Source organism: Narcine bancroftii, chromosome 2, assembly GCF_036971445.1.
Source record: "Narcine bancroftii isolate sNarBan1 chromosome 2, sNarBan1.hap1, whole genome shotgun sequence".
Classification (NCBI taxonomy): domain Eukaryota; kingdom Metazoa; phylum Chordata; class Chondrichthyes; order Torpediniformes; family Narcinidae; genus Narcine; species Narcine bancroftii.
Genome location: NC_091470.1, coordinates 143,987,560 through 144,011,078, shown reverse-complemented (window position 1 = coordinate 144,011,078; position 23,519 = coordinate 143,987,560). Strand labels below are relative to the sequence as shown.

General features: G+C 43.1%; 1 protein-coding gene across 3 annotated transcripts in view; it reads left to right on the top strand.

The window, feature by feature from the left end:
• plekhn1 (pleckstrin homology domain containing, family N member 1) overlaps window positions 1-23,519 on the top strand; it is a 53,861-nt gene that overhangs the window by 795 nt on the left and 29,547 nt on the right. For 2 of the 3 annotated variants that reach the window (XM_069918361.1, XM_069918360.1), the window contains exons 2-5: window positions 8,070-8,324; window positions 14,067-14,169; window positions 20,849-20,995; window positions 22,243-22,323. In XM_069918361.1, the coding sequence (XP_069774462.1) occupies window positions 8,248-8,324; window positions 14,067-14,169; window positions 20,849-20,995; window positions 22,243-22,323 (408 nt within the window). In that variant the 5' untranslated portion in view covers window positions 8,070-8,247. Of the gene's footprint in view, window positions 1-8,069; window positions 8,325-10,087; window positions 10,189-14,066; window positions 14,170-20,848; window positions 20,996-22,242; window positions 22,324-23,519 lie in introns of those variants that run through there. The other variant, XM_069918362.1, reaches the window with a different exon arrangement.

Genomic DNA, 23,519 nt, shown 5'->3' with positions numbered 1-23,519 from the left:
CCAGCACGTATTCAGATACTGAGTGAACAGGGAATGATTGGGACATTCAGTGGGTCAGGTATCATCTGTGGAGAGAAAATGGGCTGTCAATTCTTTGGGTTGGAGGCCTTTATTGGGACTAATGTTTGATAAATTCTTGACCTGAAACGTTGACTGACCATTTCTCTCCACGGACACTGCCTGATTAGTTGAGTCCCTCCAGTATCTCTCTGCTCAGGTAGGAAAACACTGTTGAGGCAGACATTCAGCCCTGACTTTAATGAATGAATGATTCTCCTGCTCTTGTTTCTAATAACAGCGATGGGGAGAACTTTATAATGGGGGATGAGGAGATGGCAGAACAAATGTGCCAGAAATTATTAGAGAATCAAGATCCTGCGAGAATTAGGAAGTAAATAATGGTGAAGAACTGCTGGATTCCATCTGGAGGTAATTGCAGGGAAAATGCTGAATCCTCAAACAGAGAACACCGTGCTGACGTGTTGTCCATGGCCTCGTGCCCTACCAAAACCAAGACCATCCGTAAATTGAAGAAGCAACATCTAATATTCCGTCTGGGCCCTCTCCAACTCTGCATTTTCCCACTCTACCCTATTCCCCCTGTCTCCTTTCTTCCAGTTCTCCACCCCCTTCCCACTCCATTCACAAAGCCATCCTTCCTCTCCACCTATTTTCTCTTACGGCTTCCCTCCCTTATCCACCTATGACCTCCTGCCAGTGGATCTATGCTCTCCCCCCCCAACCATTTTATCGGGCTTCTGCCTACATTTTGCTCACACCTGATGAAGGGCTCAAGCCCGAAACGTTGGTGATGTTTCTTTATCTTTGCTACATAAAGTACACTGTTTGACCTGCTAAATTTTTCCACCATTGTTTTTACTTCAGCCACAGGGTCTGCAGACTTTTGAGTTTTACTACATAGAATATTGAACAGTCCAGCACATCAACAGGCCCCTCATCTGTGCTGAACATGATGCCTAAAGTAAACTCAATTTCTTCTGTCTGCACATGATCCATATCCTTCCATTCCCTGCATAGTCATGTGTTGATCGAGAGACCTCATAAATGCTACTCCTGGCAGCTCGTTCTATGCACCTACAATTCATTGTGTAAGGATCCTGCCCCACACATCTTTCACCCCCACTTTAAACCCATGTCCTCTAGTGACTGACAGTTTTACACTGGGATAAAGATTCTCCTCCTGTCTGTGCCTATAATAAACCTCTATCATGGCTCCACTCCGCCACTCACCCTCCAGAGATAAATGTAATGATAGTTGGAATTACACCTTGAAAAGAGTAACAGGACTGAGTGCAGTACCCATGGATTGATGACAGGAAAATCATTTCTATTGAAATTCCTCGAGGATGTGACTTGTAGGATAGATGCTTTGATTTCTGAATGGCTTTCAATGTGGGCACGCATATGTGATATGTTAGAGCAGTGGTTTTCAAACTTTTTCTTTCCACTCACATTCCACCCGAAGTAATCCCTATGCCATAGGTGCTCTGAGATTAGTAAGGGATTGCTTCAGGTGGTATGTGAGTGGGGGAAAAAAGGTTGAGAATCACTGCTCTAGACCCAATTGTTACTGAAATATTTTGCTTGAGAAAAATTGTCATTGGTCCATTTCAAGATACAATTTATTATCATGTAATAAGACACTGTTTTATTACTATGAATTTTTTTTTGCCTGCTGCAAGGCAGACAGATTCGCCACGGCAGGAATTGCCTAAGTGCCTTTTACAGTCAGACTTTGGAGTTTCCTTTGAAGTTATGAAACCGTACACTCAGGTCTGCCTACCCGCCTGTTCCCTACAACCTTTAATTCTCCAATTATTCAAAAATCTATATATCTAACTGTGTGTTAAACATTTAATGAATGTACAAACTCCTCACAGACAGCAGCAGACTTGAACCTGAGTTGTTGGCGCTGTAGACTGAGCTTCTATAGAGAACTCTTCCTTGGGCAGAGAATACCACAGACTCGCTGTTCTCTGGGAAAAGCAGTCCTTCCTCATCTCCGTCTTAAATCTACTTCCCTGAATCTTGAGGCTGTGTCCATAGTTCTAGTCTCACTTGCCAGTGGAAACAACCTCCCTGATTCTATCTTATCTCGTGAAACACAAAAGTCTGCAGACACTGTGATTGTAGTCAAAACACAGAAATGCTGGAGGATCTCAGGATCAATGCAGGATCCTTGCATTGTCCATGGGAGGTGAAGAGATATTACTAGTATGAAAGACTCAGGCCTGAAAGGTGGAAACATATCTTTATCTCCTATGGACACTACAAGCCCTGCTGAGTTCCTCCAGCATTTCTGTGTTTTATTTTATCTATTCCTTTCCTAATTTTGTAGTCTCCATCAGTTTGCCCCCTCTTCCTTCTAATCTCCAATGAGTATAGTCACAGGTTACTCAATCTCTCTTCCTAAGGTAATTCCCTCATTTCTGGAATCAACCTGATGAAGCTCCCCTGCACCACCTCCAGAGCCAGGATGCTCCTTCTCCAGTAAGGAGGCTTGTTCCTACCTTGACAGGCTGTGGCTAGAGAGTTTAGCTGCCTATGGCCTATATTGATGATTAGGTGGGGTTGTGAGGAGGGATAAGGGATTAAAGAGGCTTTGAGGGACATGGACAATCCTGTGAGAACATGGCAACTGAAACATAAAGTGGAAAAATATGAACTATTTGTCTGGGCGTGCACGACGGAATATCAGGGTATTTGTTTGAGATTGGCAAGAGTTGATGTTTGAAAGATCCAGAGTTTGTTTGTACATGTCACTGGTGCAGGTATCACATGCAATTAGGGAAGAAACTAGTATGTTAGTCTTAATTAAAAGAAGATTTGAGTACAGGATTAAAAAAGCCTTACTATAAGTATGTCAGGTCTTGAAGAGACGGGACCTTTTCATTATGTGCCATTTCGCTCTCCAAAGAGTGTAGATTTATTGGCCTGGTTGTGGGGTTGATTGGCTGGCAATATGAGTGAAATTGAGTAGCGTTCAGAAGAATGTGAGGTAACATCATTGAAACTAACAACATTCTTGCAGCAGGTTGGAGGTTGAAGAGTAGACAACCAGAATGGGCTGCTGATAGGTGGACTGGAGAAATTTCTTCATTCAATGGTTCATGAATGTTCAGAATTCTCTATCCCACGGGATTATGGAAGATCAGTCTATAGCAGCAACAATCCGCCACTTTCTGCAGAGTTTTTATATTCTCCCCATGACCTGCATGGGTTTCCTCTGGGTGCTCCAGTTTTCCCCCCCTGCCTTCAACATGTTTGGAGTTAGTGGGTCAATTGGTCACATGGGTGACCAATACAGACCAGAAGGGTCTGTATTTCTATTAAGACAGACTTGTGCTATTAGACAGACTAGGTAATATAGTATAGGTAGATATAAACATTAATCTTTAGGTTTTATATATATATATATATATATATTTCTTAGTAAAATTACTTTGTGGGATGAACAAGGGAAAGACACTTACACCTCACACATTTATGTCAGCAGAAAGAAAGTGTCTGCTTATTCAAAGTTGAGTAGAAGCCATGAAAAGCCTTATGATGATTCCAATAAATTTAGAGACAATGGATTGTTTGCTGAGAGAGGCACCTGTTCAGACAAAAAGCCTGTGGAGACGTCAGAGACCACTGCCATGAGTTGTGTTTTTAGAAAAAAGCTGGTGATGATCAAACAAGGTCAACTGTGAGAAAAAGAACTGCTATTGTGCTCTCCTTGTCAAGAGAGGAATACATGATCAAAGTGACTTTGGAAAAAATGGCCACTTTGTTGTCTTTCTTTGTTAATAGAGAGCAGTGCTACTGGGGCCGTTTGTAATGGTCATTTCATCTAAATCCCTGCCTGGATTTGTGAAATCATCGTGGAAACCAAAAGTTCTGTAACTTCTATGCAAGAGAGGGGATTGTGAAAAAAGTCATTCGTATGAAGAAATATTTCTCTGAAAGCAACTCTTCAAGAATTCATGAGTTTTGAGGAGTCTGAGGTCTTGGTGTCTCAACTATATAATTACTTTTGAATAATACTTTAAAGACTCTGAATTTCAACACAAAAGATTTCTAAAATTATCCGTTAAGAATTTGCCTGAACTTTAATGATTTGAAACGTTGTTATTAATAAAAATTATTGTTCTCAAGATACCATTGTCTTGGTGAATTTCTATTGCTGCTGGTCTATGTTGTAACACTATGAAAAAATGTAATTGTTCATTCAAAACAGAAAATAACTGATTTCAGATTATCAACAGATCAAGAGGTCTGGGAATAGTGAAGGAAATGGGTATTGGAACTGATCTCCAGCCGTGAATAACAAAACGAGTTTGAATGACAAAATAGGCCAGGCCTGTGCCGATGCCTTACACCCTCAGACTCCAATTTCTGTGGTGTTTGGCACTTTGCTAGAGTTATTGCTTTTTTTTTTTAATGTGCATTCCCACAACTGAGAGTTTAATGTAGTATTGAAAAGTCATGAAACATTTTTCTCTTGCAAAGATACAACAGCGTGGCTTCCCCTCCACCACCATCAACTCAGCCCTCACCTGCATCTCCTCCATTTCCTCTTCATCTGCCCTGGTCCCCTCTGCCTCCAGATGCAAATAACATAGAATACCCCTGATTCTCACCCACCACCCCACCAGCCTCCACATCCAACACATTATTTTCCAGAATTTACAACAGGATCCCCCCACCACCAGATGCATCTTCCCCCTCTGCCTTCCGTAGGGACTGCTCCCTCCGTGACTCCCTCATGCACTCATCCCTCCCCATCAATCACCCCCGGCACCTTTCCCTGTGGCTGCAGGAGGTGCATTGGAGAGACTGGGCACAGACTGGGAAATTGCTTTCTGACCCCCTTCGCTCCGCCCACACCAGTGACAGAGACCTCCCAGTGGCCAAGCATTTCAATTCTGTGTCACACTCCCACACTCTCATATCTGTCCATGGCCTTATGCACTATCCCACCAAGACCACCTGTAAATTGGAGGAACAACACCTGATTTTCCGTCAGGGTACTCTCCAGCCAGGTGGTATTAGCACATCGACTTTTCTGTTTTCTGCTAACTTGCTCTCCTCTTCCCCTCCCCCTTCCATTCCCCTGTCCAGTTCTCCATTCCCCCCTTCTCTGAGCCATCTCCCCTCCTCTTGATCGCTGCTGTCCCCTCTCTCCCTTCTCCATCTATCACCTCCTGACTTTGCTTCCACACCTCCCCCCCCCCCACTCTTTTGTTCAGACGCCTGCCGACATTTTCCAAAATCTTGATGATGGGCTCAAGCCCGAAACATTGGTTATGTATCTTTATCTCTGCCATATAAAGGGCACTGTTTGACCTGCTGAGTTTCTCCAGCATAGTGTTTTCACTTCAACCTCAGTGTCTGCAGACTTTTGGGTTTTACTTCCAACAGCTCGAGTTTATTGGAATAGCAGGCAAGTGCGTGAAATGTTGTGGGAAAATGTTGAGGAGGTCTGAGTGTTTTTCTGTGAGTGACTCATTTGATTTATTTGTTGAGGCTCACTCAGGAGTGCGGTGGAATGTGCTCTGATTGCTTGGATGATTGTCGAGGAATTCTGCCCCATCCCAGGCAAAGCAGCCAAGATAATGGGAGTTCTATCGTCCGCAGAGCAACGTCCCATCCCCTCTGGTGTGGCATCTGCAATTTCTCACCTAGGGCATAATGACACCACCTTCCATAGCAAGGAACTCTCCGTAGGCACAAGAACCACTACCACCGAGAGGTGCCCCTCCAATTCAAACTCCAGCCTGTCTTAGAAGGCAATTTCACGTGCATTACTTGACAAAGGAATCTTGTATCTTGAATGATCCTCTGATTGCAGGATGCAATCAGATGAATTGTCCAGGCCATAGTGCACACACATTACACACACGTAGTAATCACATATTCACTATAAATTCCATCTTTATGTATATGTTTATAATCAAATCAGAACCAGGACCTGTTGTTATGAAACACTGTGTTGTGGCAGCATCATAATCTAAACATTCATATTATCACCATCTTACAGCAATAATATAGAAAACAAAAATAATAATAGTACACGAAAACTGAGGCCGTCTGGTTCACTGATTATTCAGGACTCTGATGGCGGAGGGGAAGAAGATGTCCTTGTGTCACTGAGTGCTCCTCTTCAGGCTCCCATACCTTTTCCCCCGACGGTAGCAGAGTGAAGAGGGCATGGCCTGGGTGGTGAGGATCCATGAGGATAGAGGCTACTTTCTTAAGACATCACCTCATGTAGACGTCCTTGAAGGAGTTAAGTCTGGTGCCTGTGATGTTGCAGGCCGAATTAACAATCCTCTGTCTATTCTTGTCCTGAGAGTTGGCTCCTCTATACCAGGCAGTATACTCTCCACCGTATGCCTGCAGAATATTTTGGATATTGCTGTTCTTTCATTGTCACTGGGAGTAAATCCTGGAGCTCCCTCCTCAACTGCACTTCATACCACTGACTACAGAAGTTAGGGTGAGATGATTAGCGTAGAAGTTAGTGCAATGCTGTCCACATCATCAGCGATCAGGACCAGCAGGGTTCAAATCCTGTGCTGTCTGTAAGGAGTATGCACATTCTCCTCGTATCTGTGTGGGTTTCCTCTGGGGGCTCCAGTTTCTTTCTACCACTCTAAACGTACCAGGGGGTTTAAATTAATTGGGTATAATTGGGCAGCACGGGTTGTGGGCTGAAATGACCTGGTTACCGTGCTGTATGTCTAATTTTTTTTAAATAAAGGGACCATTAGTCATGGAACGTTTTCTCCTGGACTAAAAAACGAGTTGCTGGAAGAAACTCTGCTGGCATTTGATAGGGTGACACATCGAGGGAACAAGACGCTCAGGGCGATATGTCAGAGCACAGGTGGAAGAGTAGATCAGGGTACCTTTATTGCCATGTCCTAATGCGCATAATCCAATAAAACACAGAATTTCTCAACGCTTGCCTGGCAAGAAGACCACCAAGCATTGCCCAGCATCCCCAACGATACAAGAAAAAGTAGCAAAACAGTCCCTTCAGTAATAGTTAAAAGGATTGTTTTTAGGTTGGTAAACACCAGCACGTCTTTCCTTACATCTGGGGTCAAAAACCGTTCCAAATGTCAAATCCAATTTATTGTCATCCGATTGTACGAGTACAACCTGACAAAACAGTGTTCTCCGGTCCTCGGTGCAAAACACGCAGACTCACAACCAGACATGACACACAACCAGACAAACTACTCATGTCGTTTCATGAATATGAGAGTCTCGAATGGGTTAGTGTGAGCGGTTCCTTTGATTGTTCACCATTCTTACTGCCCGTGGAAGAAGCTGCTCCTCAGCCTGGTGGTTCTGGCTCTGATCCTCCTGTATCTCTTCCCCGATGGGAGCAGCTGAAAGATGCTGTGTGTGAGGTTGATTTTATGCCCCCTCTATAGTATCATCTATGCCTATAAGGCTTCAGTTTTCTCCTTTACTTTTATACCACGTGTAGCATTTAAGAGGCTTCTAGATAGATATACAGAGAATTGGGGGATGGGGTGGATATATATCGGGTATAAACAGGAGAGTTATAGTTTGATTTGGACATCATGTTTAGCACAGACATGTAGGCTGAAGGGCCTGTCCCTATGCTGAACTGTTCTGGGTTCTAACTGCCTGGTGGGTTTTGAATGGTATGGCAGGGTTTCTTGCCTTCATGCTGTACACTAATCAGCCTGCTCATGAAAGAAATGACACTCTCGAAAGTGAGTTCCCTTCCATTTGTTACATCCAATGAGATTTTTGGGTGTAGAAATCAACTGAGTGCAATTTGATACTTAGTAAAATTAGTAACTGGCAGGGGATATGTCCTTAGCATCCTAAAACAAGCAGTACAATTAAATGGTAAATACCATCTTAGCGTCAGTTCTGCTGGGTAGAGGCTGAACAAAAACAAAGTGGCAAATATGTTTTTTCCACTAACACAATGAACCACATTTGTCTGCCTTTGAGGCTTCCTGATGTGTTGAACGAGTGTCCTTTGACCCCTCTCTCTCTCCCTCTTCTTCCAACAGGTTTGAGTCAGGTTGACTCGCAGGCCCCACCTACTACAATCATTACCTTATAAGCGGAAACTGACTGTGGTTAAAAACCCAGTGCCAGCAGACGTGCGTGAGCTCTGCTGTCAGTCTGTGAGTCTCCCTGGGATCGAGAGTTACTCCCTGGGTGACAGAGTCAAAGCTCTCAATTAGAATGGGCAACAAACATTCCTGCATCCCCAAGAGGTGGAAACAGTCGAAGAAGAGGAGAAAAAGATTGAGAGAAAATCGGTATGTAGACATATAATGTGCCAAAATGTTAACATCAACAAAACTCAGCTATACTTTAACCAGCACAGCACTGAGCCTATTGCTGTCAAAGGGAGTCATACATACATACAATAAACATGGTAAATTACCCACCGAATTTTAGCTTGATCTTGTGAATGTTCTAAATATTGTAATGCACTGATTTCATGATTTTATTTGAATAATGAAAGTTAAGAAGCTAGCATTCTATTTCTAATCTTCAGAATAAAACCTTAAGAACGAAATTCATTTTGAAAGTTAGAACAGGACAAAAATAAAGTGAGATAAGCACGGAATGTGTAGGATTACAGCCGAATGGAAGTGACTGACAAAACTGAAACCTAATCACCCATCCGGATGAACTCTTAACTGCACGACATGAGTGACTGATATACGAACTCGTGGATTAGACTAGTGAAAACACAGTAATACTGGGGAATTTATCAGGCCTCGCAGCGTCCTCCAGCATTTCTACGTTTTCACTACAATCACAGCGCCTGCAGAGTTTCACTTCATAGATTAGACTAATTCTCATTGACTGAACTTCAGTATGAGGGTAACAGCTCTCTGATTAATTTGTTGTGTAGACATTTGTTTTCAAGTGTTTAATGGGAAGATTTAACAATACACAAAATCGTGATATGGCATCTCCTGGATTTACATTATTTTTCCTTCAGTCAGATTTTCTTTGCAGAGACTTGGCTTTGACCTTCAGATAACACCCAAATGTAATGTCCACAGAGCAAATTAATCAGTGTGCTCTGATCCGCACTCTTTGCAATGGCAGTAGGATCAATGTTTTGCTGAAGTTTTGGGAGTGTCTGGGCTACGATAGAGGAAATAGTCTGCTGTATAGTTACTCAATTGTAATGAACTTTGAATATATCCATGTCTTACAATAACATACAATCCCATTCCTGATTTTTATCTTTTGTTCTGCATTAATATTGAGCCACAGGACGCGCTTCAATTCATAAAGTGTTTCATTTTGCCTTTTGGTTCTTTTTGGGCCTTTTCACTGACTTCCTCCAATTGATCTTTTCATTTTACTAATGTCACTTTGAAGAGCAATTTTGTCTTCTGGCTGTCTCACTTTCCCGAATCTCCCAACAACCCTGGAAGTTTATCCTGCTGGTGATCCTGCCTGGCTTGTTGTTCAAAGGGACACTCTCCAAAGAACGGGCGCTTTCTCCGACTGAGCAACTGAGACCTTTTTAGTTTAAATTTAGATACACGGCCAGGTAACAAGCCCTTCTGGTCTGTGAACCCGTGCCTCCCAAATACCTCAATTAACTGTAACCCCCATAAGTTTTGAAGGGTGGGTGGAAACTGGAGCACCCGGAGGAAACCCACACAGACGTGGCAGCACCAGATTCGATCCTAGCTCGCTGGCCTGTAATAGCATTGCTCTATCCATTACATTAACCGTGCGCCCATAAAAATAGCTTGCTGTTTTGACATTCATCCACCTTTCAAATGTTGAGTTTAAACTGTGTGTCATCTTTAGATGACTGAGGAATGATTAGTGGAAAAGGGGGGAGGAGCTCATTACTGTCGCAATCATTGAAGAGTCATCAAGGGAGACAACATGGAAACAGACCCTTCGGCCCAATGTGACTGCATTAACCATTTTCTGCACATTCAGATGAACTCTACATTAAACTCATCTTTTATTCTCCTTGTGTTCTCTTCAACTCCCCCAGATTCCACCACTCATCTACATTAGTGGTAATTTACAGCAGCCAACTAACCTACTACCCACACGTCTTTGGTTTTTGGGAGAAAACCATAGTACCTAGAGGAAGCTTAGTGAGAACGTGCAAACTCCACACAGAAAGTGCCCGAGGTGGGTCATCCCTTGACAAAACTCGAAATGCGACTGCTCTTTGTCGGAACAATCGTGTACAGGTCTGATATTGCTGGGTAAACCTGTGTTCACAATTTAACCTTATCTGATGACATGCAGCATAGACCATGGAACATCACGGCACAGAAAAGGATCCAAACATCATATCCAAATCAAACTAAATCTCCTCTACTAGACATGATCCATATCCCTCCATTCCTGCCATTTTAATGTGTCTATTTCAAGGCCTTTTAAATACTTCCACCACTATCCCTGGCAGTCTGTTCCAGGAGTCTACCACTCTCAGTGTAAAATTACCCTGAACTTCTCCTTTAAACTCTCCCCCTCTCACTTGAAACGCACATCCTCTTGGAATTGAACAATTTTACCCTTGCACAAGGATTCCAATCGCCAGCCCTATCTACGCCTCTCATCATTTTGTAAACCTCTTTTGGGTCTCCTCTTTCTCTGACGCTCCCGAGAAAGTGTCTTGAGATCTCCTTGCAGATCATACCTCGTCTTTAGGTGATCATAGCAGCCTGTTCCAGTGGGTCTCCTTCCTTGTTGAAATTGCTCCACAAAGCAGATGAGAGAAAGAGGAGGAGGCAGGATGAAAGGAAGGAAATTCAGTTTAAAAGATGGGGAAAAGGGGAAAATATAATGAGAATAAACAAGGAAATCAGCAGGTGCTGGAGTCCAGTGCTGGAGAAACTCAGCAGGTCATGCAGCATCCATGGGAAGTAAAAGGCAGTCAACGTTTTGGACCACGTGTCCTTCCTCCAAAAATCACAAAGACACCTGAATAAAAAGGTGGGGGGAGAGGGGGAACGATGGAAGAGTGAGGAACATTATTAGGTGGATACTGGCAGGAGAATGGAAGTGAAGTAATGGGGGAGAGGGTAGAGATATCTCTCTGACAGGAGAGTGAAGGGAAGAGGGTGGGGAGTAGGAGGAAGGGATGAAGGAAAGAGAGAGGCAGGGGAGAAGATTAATAGATATAGGAAGTTAATATTGATGCCGTCCGGCTGGAGGCAGCCAAGACATAGTTAAGGTGTTCCTCCTATTTGAAGGTGACCTCAACTTGGCACGAGGCCATGGGCAGGTATGTTGATGTGGAATTGATGTGGTTGGCCACTGGGAGGTCCTTGCTGTTGCAGTGGACAGAGCAAAGGTGCTCAACAAAGAGATCTCCCAGTCTGCTGAGTTTCTCCAACACGATGTACTGGAGAATAAAATGGGATTGGTAATCGTGTGGTTGATGTTGCTGAGGCCTCACTGGGTCATGCTCTTTGAATCTGCGGAAAAGGCCATCATAGTAAAATGCCACCTGTTGGTCGGACAGACCCTTGGTGTAGCTGCCTCATGTCACTAGTGTGGCTGCTCTGTGCCATTAGTGAGAGGGGAACTGTGGCCAGGCAAGAGATTCCACACTGGCACTGCTGAGGGCCCCCTCACATCAGGCTGATTTTTCCAAACTTTATGTTTACGTCTAAAAGTGTCACCAAATATCAAATCGAGTTTATTATCATCTGACTAAACTAAACATCACAGTAAACATCTGAGACTCTCATTTGTACAAAACAATTATAATACTTGCCCTGCATGTGTACTGTTTGTCTGTACGTGATTCATGTCTGGTTGTGTGTCTGCGTGTTTTGCACCGAGGACCAGAGAAGGCTGTTTCATCAGGTTGTACTTGTGAGATCAGATGACAATAAACTTGATGACATCCCGACGCAACAATGTTTCTCCAGTCCACGAAGCACACATATAAGCAGAATACCCAGTACATAATAATTGTATTCTCTGTGCACATATAGAATTTTTTTTTAAATTAGGTATCCAGCACACTAATAGGCAGGCCCTTCAGGCCTATGAGCCCATGCCACCCAAATACCCCAAATGACCGACAACCCCTGTATGGTTTGAATGGTGGGAAGAAACCGGAGCATCCAGAGGAAACCCACACAGACATGTGGAGAAAGTACAAACTCCTTATAGGCGGTGACGGATCATGTTATGCTAACCACTAGGTTAACCGTGCTGCCCTATTTAAATTTATTCAAAATAAATATCTAAATATTTGGGGTTGATTTACTCAGACTGGATACTGTTCATCAATTTCACAGCCTGCAGGAAGAAACTATTTCCCAGCCTGATATTCCCCTGTATTTCCTTTTTGATGGTAGTGGGTCAAAGATTCTCTGTGTGTGGATGGAAATGGACCTCAATTAATTCCTTAAGCTCTATTTAAGCAAGATCTCAGTGAATGTTGTCAATAGAGGAAAGGGTAACCCCAGTGATCTTCTCAGCCATTTTGTTGACCCTTTGCCTTGACTTCCGATCCAATGGTTTACAGCTACCGTCCAAAATGGCCTCCAAAGGAGAGAGAGAGAAACTCATTCACAGGGCTCCCTGCTTAAGAACTGTGTTAAATGGGCGCAATGAGAAGAGGACCAACAATTGTCAGTCAACCATTAACATTATCAGCAGCTTCCCATTGCTTAAAATCACAGAACTCCGAGCACTGAAGGAAACCATTCAGCCCATCAGGTCTGTGCTGACTTCCCGTCAATCCATCACATCATCTATCTCCCCCACATTTTATTCTATGGGCCTATGAACTAATTTCCATCATGTTCCTTTCCAACCCCTTTTTTTGAAGGGTAGTTTTGATGAAGGGTCTTGGACAGGAACTGTTTCTCTCTCCACAGATGCTGCCTGACCTGCTGAGCTGTTCTAGTATTGTTGTTTTTATTTCACATTTGTAGTGTGCATTGAAAGAACCAAAGACTTGTTGATCCAAACCAAGGGTTTTATTAACTAAAAGATTGGAGCATATCACAAGTAGGTCGACCAGTCCAGAATGGTCTGGCTAGGAGCAATCCTTTAAGACCTGCCAATAGGTGTGGCTACACTCTCAGCCAATCACAGTCATCCTACACGACCATCTGTACATATACACATTGGTGATAGAATCTGTACTATCACAAGATTTCCACATCAGCAATTGTTAGATTTTTATTTTCCATTTAGATCTCATTGATTTTGTTTAGGCCACCCCTACAGGGCATGAATTTCACTCTTCACATCCCCTCCTGTACATTTTGCCTATCATTTTAGATGTCTGTTCCAAATCTTGAGGAATTGAAGAATTGGAAAGAGATCACCATCTTGGTCACAGCCTCCTCTCGCTGCTGCATGGCGAGGTACAGAAACCTCAATAGCACACCTCTCGGTTCAAGAACAGTTTTGTTCCAACTGCTCTTGAACCTCTCCGTGCAACCCTAACCCTAACCATTAACTACTCAGGGACTTCCAAAATGATAGAAACATCAGGATATTTTTCATGAACTGCAAATGTGAAATCCTGTTATCTGGAATTCAAGCAAATGGCAAAAAAATTGTGTAAAATAAATAGATTAAAAATACATAAGTTTAAAATAGTTTGCCAATCTCAACATGCAATCTCAAGCAACCGGAAAATTCATTTCTCTGGCATCGACAAATTCCCATAGGTGCCGGATGCCAGAGGTTTCACTGTATTTTATATTTATTAGGTCTTTTACTCTCTCATGGCATCTTGTGATAACAATTTATATGAATGTAGTTGGTGTATCTCATATACTTGTGTGGCTGCAGCAGTAAGAATTTTGGAATGTCGGTACATTGTACTTGTGTAAATGACAATAAACTCTTATACTCATCTAAACCTGCCTTGTCCTCAATCAATTCTCCCCACAACCTCTATTCCAAGGAGAAACCCTCTCTAACCTAATCGCTGGATTCACTTGCAGCTGAAAGATAGCTAGAGTAATCCCTCGAAAATAAATGGACTTTGTTTACAGTTTCTTTCTCTCTCTATCTATTTCCCTCAGTGACAAAATACAGGAGCAGATTTATGGCAAGTTGCAGAACGGGTTAGAGAGCAACCAGCATCAAGATTACTACAGCTTGCAGGCAGAAACATGTTTGGCAAAGGTAAGATATCATAATTTGTAATGTTTATGACTTTAATACATGCACTGATGTACAGTATATCAATGTTGAATCACTTGTAGTGTTATCAATATATCTTTATCTGTACTTCCAGTAAGAAGGAAGCCCCCACATCTTTTTCACCAAATATGTCCATGCTGAAATAATTTATGGCCTATGCAATCAGCTGCCAAGTCCTGCTCCTACCCTCCCCCACCCTTTCATTCTGGTGTCCACCCTCTTTCTTCTCAGTCCTTTTTCAATCTTTTTTATTGGTTTTATAATAAATACAGTACAATGAAGAAAATGGAACAAAACTGAAAATACAATATCACATATGTATATAAATCAAGATAAAACTTCAAGCAGTATAAACTCAGTCCCCTCTTCTCTGCACTAGGTGAAGACACAGAAGACATCAAAACTATTATATATATTTTTAAAAATCACCTAACCTACTCTATTGAAAAAAAAACTAACCAAAAAAAAACATCTGATAACCTTATCCTGAGGGTTACATATATTGTGTAGATTTTGAATCGTGAATCAAAAAACTAAGGTAAGTCCATATCTTACCTGGAAGAGTGAGTATATCTAATCACATTGAAAACATTTACGTCAAAACAAAGACATAAAAGTTTGCCGTGTATCTTCAAATTTCACCGATGAATCAAATACACGATATCTAATTTTTTTTCTAAACTTAAACAGGACATGAGAGAGCCATTGAAAGACTGTTGGAGGTTGGGGTGGGGGGGGTGGCTTGGGAGGAGGGAGGGGGGGGGGAGAAAAAGTCACTGTAAATGTGTGAAAAAGAAAAAGTGTATATCATGGCTATTGTGATTTATGGTGTGAAAAATAAAAAAAATTTAAAAAAAAAAGTAAGTTAACTGAAAATAAATGGTATGTACTGATTAAAAAAAAAAGGAAAAAAAAAGAAAAAAAAAGAAAGACTGTTGGAGGTTGAGAGTCGTTCCATTTGAATAAGATGCTTCTTCTAGCCCATTTCTTCTCAGTCCTGATGAAGGTCTGTGGCCAATATTGTCCAACTGTTGCCTTCCACGGATGCCGTCTAATCGGTTGAGTTCCTCCAGGATTTCTGTGTGTTGCTCTGGGGGTGCCTTGCATGGGGCTTGGTCTGCAAGGTGTGAAATGAGATTCTGATATCTGGGATGAAACATGCTGGTGAGATTGGACAGGCTGTTTTTATTTGCTTGAAGGGGAAAACTGAGAGTGGTGCATAATAATTATGAGGGGCATGGGTGGGATAGGACACCATCCCCTTCTAAAGCCAGAGAGCTTGGGTTGAGGGTGAGGACCAGAGGTTTAGAGGAGATTCGAGCAAGAACTTTTCCCCCAGAGGCTTGTTGGAATCTGCAGCATACCGCATGAGGAGGTGGTGAAGGCAGAGTCTCCACAACTTCAAAGAAATATCTGGACAACAGAGTTATAGTAGGGTTTGACCGCATGGAACCCTACACCCCAACTTGTCCATGATAACCCAGCCAGTCCATTTTCATTTATATTTAATTTCCTTCCCTGTCCTCTCCTCTAGGCTATCGACTGCATGCTGATGAATAGGATTGCTGTAGGTAGGCCTTGACAGACAGCATGAACACAATGGGCTGAAGGGCCTGTTTCTATGCTGTACAATTGCATGGTGCAACACCAAATTTTGTAGTGATGATTGAACGATGGATGTTGGCCAGGACATCTGTCAAAATGAAACAATGTCCTCCAAAGTGAAACATCTAAATGATTAGACTGACCAACAGGTATGAGGATCATGAACCCCTGGAATCCTCTGCCTCAGAGGGTGATGGGGGTCAGATCATGAGATACATGCAAGGTGAAGAGAGAGAAACATTTGATAGATCGAGGAATTGGGTGGAAAGGGGAACTAGCGCTGAAGGGGTGTTGATGCAGGAGGTGATCAGCTGTAATCTTATTGAATGGTGGGATAGGCTTTTGAAGGATCGAACAACCTCATCCTGCTCCTATTTTCTAGTGTTCATGTGTTCTGCGAGTTTGAGATGCATCTTTGCAAACAGGCTAAGAATATCGCCCAATGTTTTCCAGCCAAAAGCCAAAGCAATTGGCCCTTCCTCCCCATATATTGGAAGCCTTCCTGTCTCCATTCAGAAAGCACTCTGTCTTTTCTCAGCATTTTTTCTCTTCTACCCTCCCACCCATATCCACCGATGGCCTCTTACTTGTTAGCCTGTTCTGCTCCCCCTTCCCCTTCCTGTATTCTCATTCACCCCCCCCTCACCTTTTTGCCTGTTATTTTACTGATTTTTATACATACAGCCCTTTCAGCCCACGAGCCCATGCCACCCAATTAATCTACAACCGCTGTACTTTTTTTTGACGGATCCCTGGGAAAAACTCACGTAGACATAGGGAGAACCACATACAAACTCCTGAGAGAGAGAGCACGAGATTCAAACCCTGGTCCCAATCGCTGGCGTTGTAAAGGTGTAGCACTAACCATCATGCCAACCGTGATGCCTTGAAGGGCCTAGGCAAGTGGTTCTCAACCATTTTCTTTCCTCTCGTATACCACTAAGTATTCCTTATGCCATTGGTGCTCTGTGATTAGTAAGGGATTGCTTAAGGTGGAAAGAAAAAGGTTGAAAACCACTGTTTTAATCGTCCCTAATTGACTTGTGATGTGCACGATCTCATAACTCCAAAGGAAATGGGCCAGTGACAACTTTTCTCAAGCAAAATATTTCAGTAATAATTGGGTCTAGAGCAGTGATTCTCAACCTTCCCTTCCACCTCACATCCCACCTTAAGTAATCCCTTACTAATCACAGAGCACTGATGACATAGGGATTACTTAAAGTGGGATCTGAGTGGGAAGAAAAAAGTTCAGAACCACCGGCCCAGGCCCAAAACATTGGTTGCTCTTTTCTACCTATAATGCCCTGTGACTTGCTGAGTTTCATCAGCACTTTTGTGTATTGCATAGCACTCTCAGTGTTTCCAGACTTTCCTGTTTAATTCAGATTATTGCTGAACATGTCTGTACACACACTAGCTCTGGTTTCCAGATCTGTGCATTTATGCTAAGTGTTTCGACATACTGTACCTCAGTGAAAGCTGTGTAAAGATGTGTTTTCCATCACTGATGTATAAATGCAAGTTGTGTGTTTCTTGGCAGCTCAGCCCTCATATTGTTAAATACAAGCCAGTGCGCGGCTGATGTGTGACAGCTCGTAGCACCACGCCTGTCAGATGAGGACATAGTTTCTCTGCGGGACATGCTGGGAATGCCTTAATACCTTCAATCTGTTCCTCTTTCTGAAATTGAGAACCCACTGTCCATTCTTACAGAAGGCGAGGATTCACGAGAAAGCTCACTGTGTATTTTCCAACATTTGCTTGTTGTTCATGAGAACTGAATGTCAAAGGTTTTTCACTTCATCCACAGAATGTGGGTGTTAATGATGTGGGGGTTCCTTATCCTCAACTGCCCTCAAATGACAACTTCAGGGGGTGGTTAAGAATCATCCACTTTGCTTTGGGTCCGAACTCGCAAGTAGGCCAGATTGAGCAAGGACCATGGATTTTCATATCCTTACAAATATTAGTGAGCCTGTTGTTTTTTAAAACAACGAAAATATCACGGTCACCAATACTCATAGAAACAGGCCATTCAGCCCACCACATCCATTCTAATCAAAGGGCACCTGTCCATATTAATCTTTCAGCACAGATCATTCAATACCTGGGTGATTCGAATTCTTGTCCAGACCCACCACTAACAGTGTCAGGACCCTGCTCTCTCCACTCCCTCTGACAATGTGTTCCAGGTACTGCCCACTTTCTGGGTGAAAAAGGTCTCCCTCGGATCCATTCTAAATCTCTTAGCCCTTACCCTAAATTGATGTCCTCAAATCAACTTCTTTTTAATTTAATTTTATAAAATTTTAAACGTTAATTTAATTTAAATGTAGACATACTGCCCTTTCAGTTCACAAGCCCGTGCTGCCAATTACACCCAATTAACCTGCACCCCGGTGTGTTTCGAAGGGTGGGAGGAAACCGGAGCGCTAGAGAAAACCCACGCAGACACTGGGAGAATGTACAAACACTTACAGACAGCTCAGGGTTCGAATCTCGGTCCGGTCCTGATCACTGGCGCTGTAAAGACATTGCCCTAACCGTGCCACCCACAGATTTTCTGTGCTGTAAATCTCTGTGACTATACAATTCCAGATTTGTTCCATCAAACTCTCAATTTAAGCAGGGCATATTTACCAAAAATATTTAATGAGTGTAGACTGGACCCAATGGTGGGTGAACAAGAAAGTCTGCAGGTGCTGGGGATACTCAGCAGGTCATGGAGTATCCATAAGAAGTTGAAGTTTTGGGCCTGAGCCCCTCTCCAGGAGGCTGAAAATCAGGCAGATGGCCAAATAAAAAGATGGTGGGGGAGGTGGAAGGGACAAGGGGAAGGAGTCTAACAGGTAAAAGGTACTAAGTGGATGGAGAATAGGTGGTAGAAAAGAAAGAAGCTGGGAGGAGATGGGGGAGAGGGCAGAGATCTCTGATAAGAGAAGGAAGGGAAGGCGCTAGGGTGCTGGAGGAATGGAGAAAGAGGGATAAGGGTGGTGTGGGGCGAATCTGTGTTCGATCTCACTGACTGACATATAGGAAACTACGGTGGCTGCACCGAATGTAGTTGGATGATGTACAAGTAAAGCTACACCTCACCTGGAAAGTCCATCTGTGGCCCTGGATGGAGGTGAGCATGGGGATGTCAGGTCAGGGATACACGTTCAGCAGTTACAGCAGGAAACGCCTCAGGGGGTGAAAGGGTGGTTTGAGAGAAAAGAGAGGACCAGGAGCTTTGGAGAAATGTACCTCCACAGGAAGCAGAAAGGAGCGGAGAAGAGGAGGTTGCTCGTGGGATCTCAGATCCTTTAAAAAGAATCTCGGGATTGTATATGATGTCATGCATGAACGCTGACAAAAAATTTGAACTTGAGATGACTGCACTGAAGTAACCTCGATAATTCTGGTTTGTGGGAACTTGATAGGGGAGTGAACAGTCTGCTCAACCACAGAATCATTTGTGAAGTGCTGTTGTGAAAGTCTGGAAGGTTATCAATGTCAGCTCATTCCCTTTTCTTTCAAACTTCGGTTTTTCAGTTTACTGCTTAAACTAACATCAGGGGCTCCCTTTGCTTACTTCCAGCCAAACCCTGGACTTCTCCAGAACCTGAATCAAAATATATCTGGCTTTCAATGATTCTGTTATCCAGATCAGATGCTGAAGAAATTATATTTGGGTGGGACCTGTATCGATTTGAGCTGAAATGAAAAGGCTGCCTTGGTAACACTGTTCTGATGCTTTCCAGACACACCTGACTCACCTCGCTTCCAAAATTTGTTAATCTTTACTCATTCCTACTCTGTCCCCAGGAAGACATGGGAATAATATTTTTTTTCAATTTAGAGCAAAAAAAATGATTTACTGGACATGGGGAGAAAGGTGTGGCCAGGATAGGCATCTTGATGAAGGGTTCTGATGTTCTCTTTCTCCCTCTGATGGTGCTCAACCTGTTGAGTTGCTTCCGCAGAGCGAGGATTGCTCTAAACATCAGCAGCATATTTTTCAATAACTATGTTGCGGCACGATGGCACATGATGGTAGGGACTCTGCCTCGTAGTTCCAGAGACCCCCAGTTTGATCCGCACCTCGGGCACTGTCTGCGTGGAGTTTGCACGTTCTCCCAGTGACCCAAGGTGCTCCAGGTTCCTCCTGCATCCCAAAGTTGTACTGGCTGGTAGATTAATTGGCTGCTGGGTGTGCAAGTGAGTGGTAAAATTTGGGAAGAGTTGGAAGTAGATCTTCAAATACGTTTTCTCACCCCACTCCATTTTTAGGTCCAGGTCAATGTACCAAGGTGCAGTGATAATGTTTGTTTTGGAAGCAGTCCAACTAGACATCTCATGCAGAATACAGGAAGTGAGATACTGAACAAAAGCAAAGTTGCAGACAGAGTTCAAATGGTACAGAGAAAAGGCAACATGATTTTATTATGGTAAATAAAATAACAGGAAACTTTTGATTTTGGAAGCTAAACTGAAAGATTCATCCCAAAGTCTAGCAATAAACACCCTTATTTGATTTTACTGGGGATCAGACATGATGCTTTGCTGAAATGGATGCTCAATGTTGATCTTTTGATGTGTATAATTTATATATATTTATACACACACAGTTCAACTCCGATTATGGAGATATTCTGGTCCGGGCCCATTAAGGACAAACACATTTTCTGGATAACTGGCCATTTTTAAAAAACAGCCCAGCTGCAACAGCAAATCACCTTTAACAGTGTTTAAACCACAGGGAGGGATTTTAAAGCATTAAAATAAAATTTATTTCTCATTCAAAAAATGCTAGCCGGCGCCTCCACACTGAGGTCCTGCTCCTCCCGCTGGAGGAGGTCCGTACTGCCAGGGGCCCGAGGTCCGCTCCCACCGGGGGCCGGCTCCAAATAAATGACAAATAAAGGAGGATGTCAGAGAATCGGATTCTGGATAATCGGAGAAAAGAAACATATCGGTTCCAACCCTCTAGAAGAGCCCAGATGGTCTTGTCATTAATCTCCTGTGGTGTGGGGTGCGGCTTTTAACTCCATGACCTTGCATTTTCAATTAGATGGCAGAGCAAAATGGTCAGTGTGACATGGAAACCGCCTTGCTCTACAGGCCCATCAAGGAATGGGATCAAAGTGGGATGAAGCTGGAAGATTTGGGGAAAATTATCCATTGTTCCAAGGTCAAGATCAATCGCCACCCCTGCAAGGTAAGTAGGTGTCATCTATTTGGAATGAGGGTGTTTTGCCAATGGGACATCCTGTCAGAGGAGCCTTGTTGTGAGGAATGGAAGAGAAAAAGATAATCAGGTCCAGGCACAACTTCCAAGCCTTGTTCTTCTTAGAACTTAGCTCAGTTGTCTGTACTGTTCCATGAGTCAAACAAACCTGGTTCCCAGCCATTTAATTACCAAATGATAAAGAATGCCCTGCTATCTTATTTTTCTTCCAACATTCCAGAGGTCACAAGATGGAATGATAATGGAATTGATAGTAAATTGTGATTATTTCACAAGCACAGGTTGTGGGTGATATCAGAGGGTGGGAAAGGAGGTCCAGAGTCAAGAAACTGGTACAGACAGAATAGGGCACAATCCAAATAGAGATATGCTGGGGAAGCTCCTCAAACAAACGAAGGGGATATCGTTCCAAGGGATATGGGGAATAGGCCAGAAATTGGAACTGGATGTGAGAATGGTTTAGCTCATGAATGGTGTGGCGGAGCGGACACGATGGGCCAAATGACCTACTTCTGCTCCTTTATTTTGTGATCCCAGGGGTGTCCACGAGTGACCATGGTGATAGGGCTGATAGGGTATCAAAGATTATGTGAGGCGGGGCTGAGTAGCAGAATGGATCAGCTCATGATGGAATGGCAGAGTGGACTCGATGGGCCAAATGGCCTACTTCTAATCCTCTATTTTATGGTCTTAATGGACTCTGCACTATATTTCTTCTTTAGTATAGATTTTTTTTTATCATGAATACAGTTTATTTTAGAAATAAAGATTGAGAGATACTTCTTGTATTTCAATCCCGGGAATAGCTGAGCTGGAATACAAGGATTATTTTTGCCTCCAGTTGAATCAGGAGTGTTGGCCAATCCTATTTCCCTTGCCGTCCTTCCTTCGATGCTGCCAAGAATAATGCGGTGAGCACCATTTGACCTCAGCTGATCACGTCGCTGCTCTGGTGTATGTTGTCAAACCAAGTGAGGAATGGCTGGCTGCTCGACAGAATTACTAATCCGAGCATAAAATTGTTGGAATGTGTAAGATTAGACCTTGTGTTTCTTCTTAAGAGTAGAATTTCATAGAATGCTTATGTCAGAAACCCAATCTTTCAATGTCAACTGAAGGAAGATTTAACCCCTACCACTTATAAGAGGTTCACAGGACGTGTTCCAATATCACTTTTGTTTCAGCTTTCCTGGTGATAAAAGTCTCTCTTTTAATAGGAAATATATGACAGATGCTTGGTGCTTTTCCATAATCACCTGCTTATCCTCTCTGATGATTCACATGGCTTCACTTACCAGGTAATTCTCACATTTTAAAATTTTATTTAGAAACTGATTCTGGCCATTTAAACCCGTGCCACTCAATTACACCCAAATTAACCTTCTATGTTTTGGAGGGTGGGAGGAAACTGGAGCACCCAGGGTAAACCTATGCAGGACATGGGGAGAAAGTATAAACAGTACTGGATTCAAACCCAGGTGTTTGGCGCTGTAATCGAGCCGTGCTAACTGCTACGTTAACCGTGCTCCACACTCAACTCAATTTATTTAGAGTTATTTATGAGCCTTTCATGGGTTCAAACAATGCATTGAACCCGAGCAGTTAGGGACCCCCCCCCCCCCCACCCACCACCCCCAAATTGCCAACTTGAACCACTGCAGTCATTCTGTTGAAGATGTTGTCCAGGACAATGCAGCCACATTTCCAAATCATGAAGGTACATTGCAAGGCTGAAAGCATTCCCTTTCTCCTAAAACTTTTGTCTTCTTGTGTTTAGAGGTCATGGGTGGATTTAGCAAGTCACATGAATGAATGGGAATTAAATTGTGTCTTCAGAACCCTCCTCACTGCACTGGATTGTAAATGTGGGGAAAAAAATCTTTTGTTGGCAACTTATTACAGTGCCTCCATTGAATCAGTCACATTTCCCAAAGGATGTGTGAGAGAACAAAATATAGACTGCTGGAAGCATTTGGCAACAACTGTGGAGGAAATCGGTGTATGTCAATGTTCCAGGCTGAGATCAGGATCCTTGTCTTAAGACCATAAGACACAGAAGCAGAAATAGGCCAATCAACCCATTGGGTCTGCCCCACCATTTAATTATGAGCTGATCCATTTCCCCACTGAGCCCCACTGCCCGGCCTTCTCCCCATATCCTTCGATGTCCAAGCTAATCAATCTCTGCCTTAAATACACCCATCCGCCTGTGGCAACAAGTTGTTCCCTCTTGTCCTCGACTCTCCCACTGTGGGAAACAATCTTTCTACATCTACTTTGTCCATGCCTTTCACCATTGGAAATGTTGCAGCAAGAACTCCCCTGATGCTCCTAAGGTCCAATGAATGCAGGCCAAAGGCCGTTAAATGCTCCTCATATGATAAACCTTTCATTCCCAGAATCATCCTTGTGAATCCCCTCTGGACCCTCTCCAATGTCAGCTCAGCCTGTTTTGAACGAGGAGCCCAAAATTGCTCACAATACTCCAAGTGAG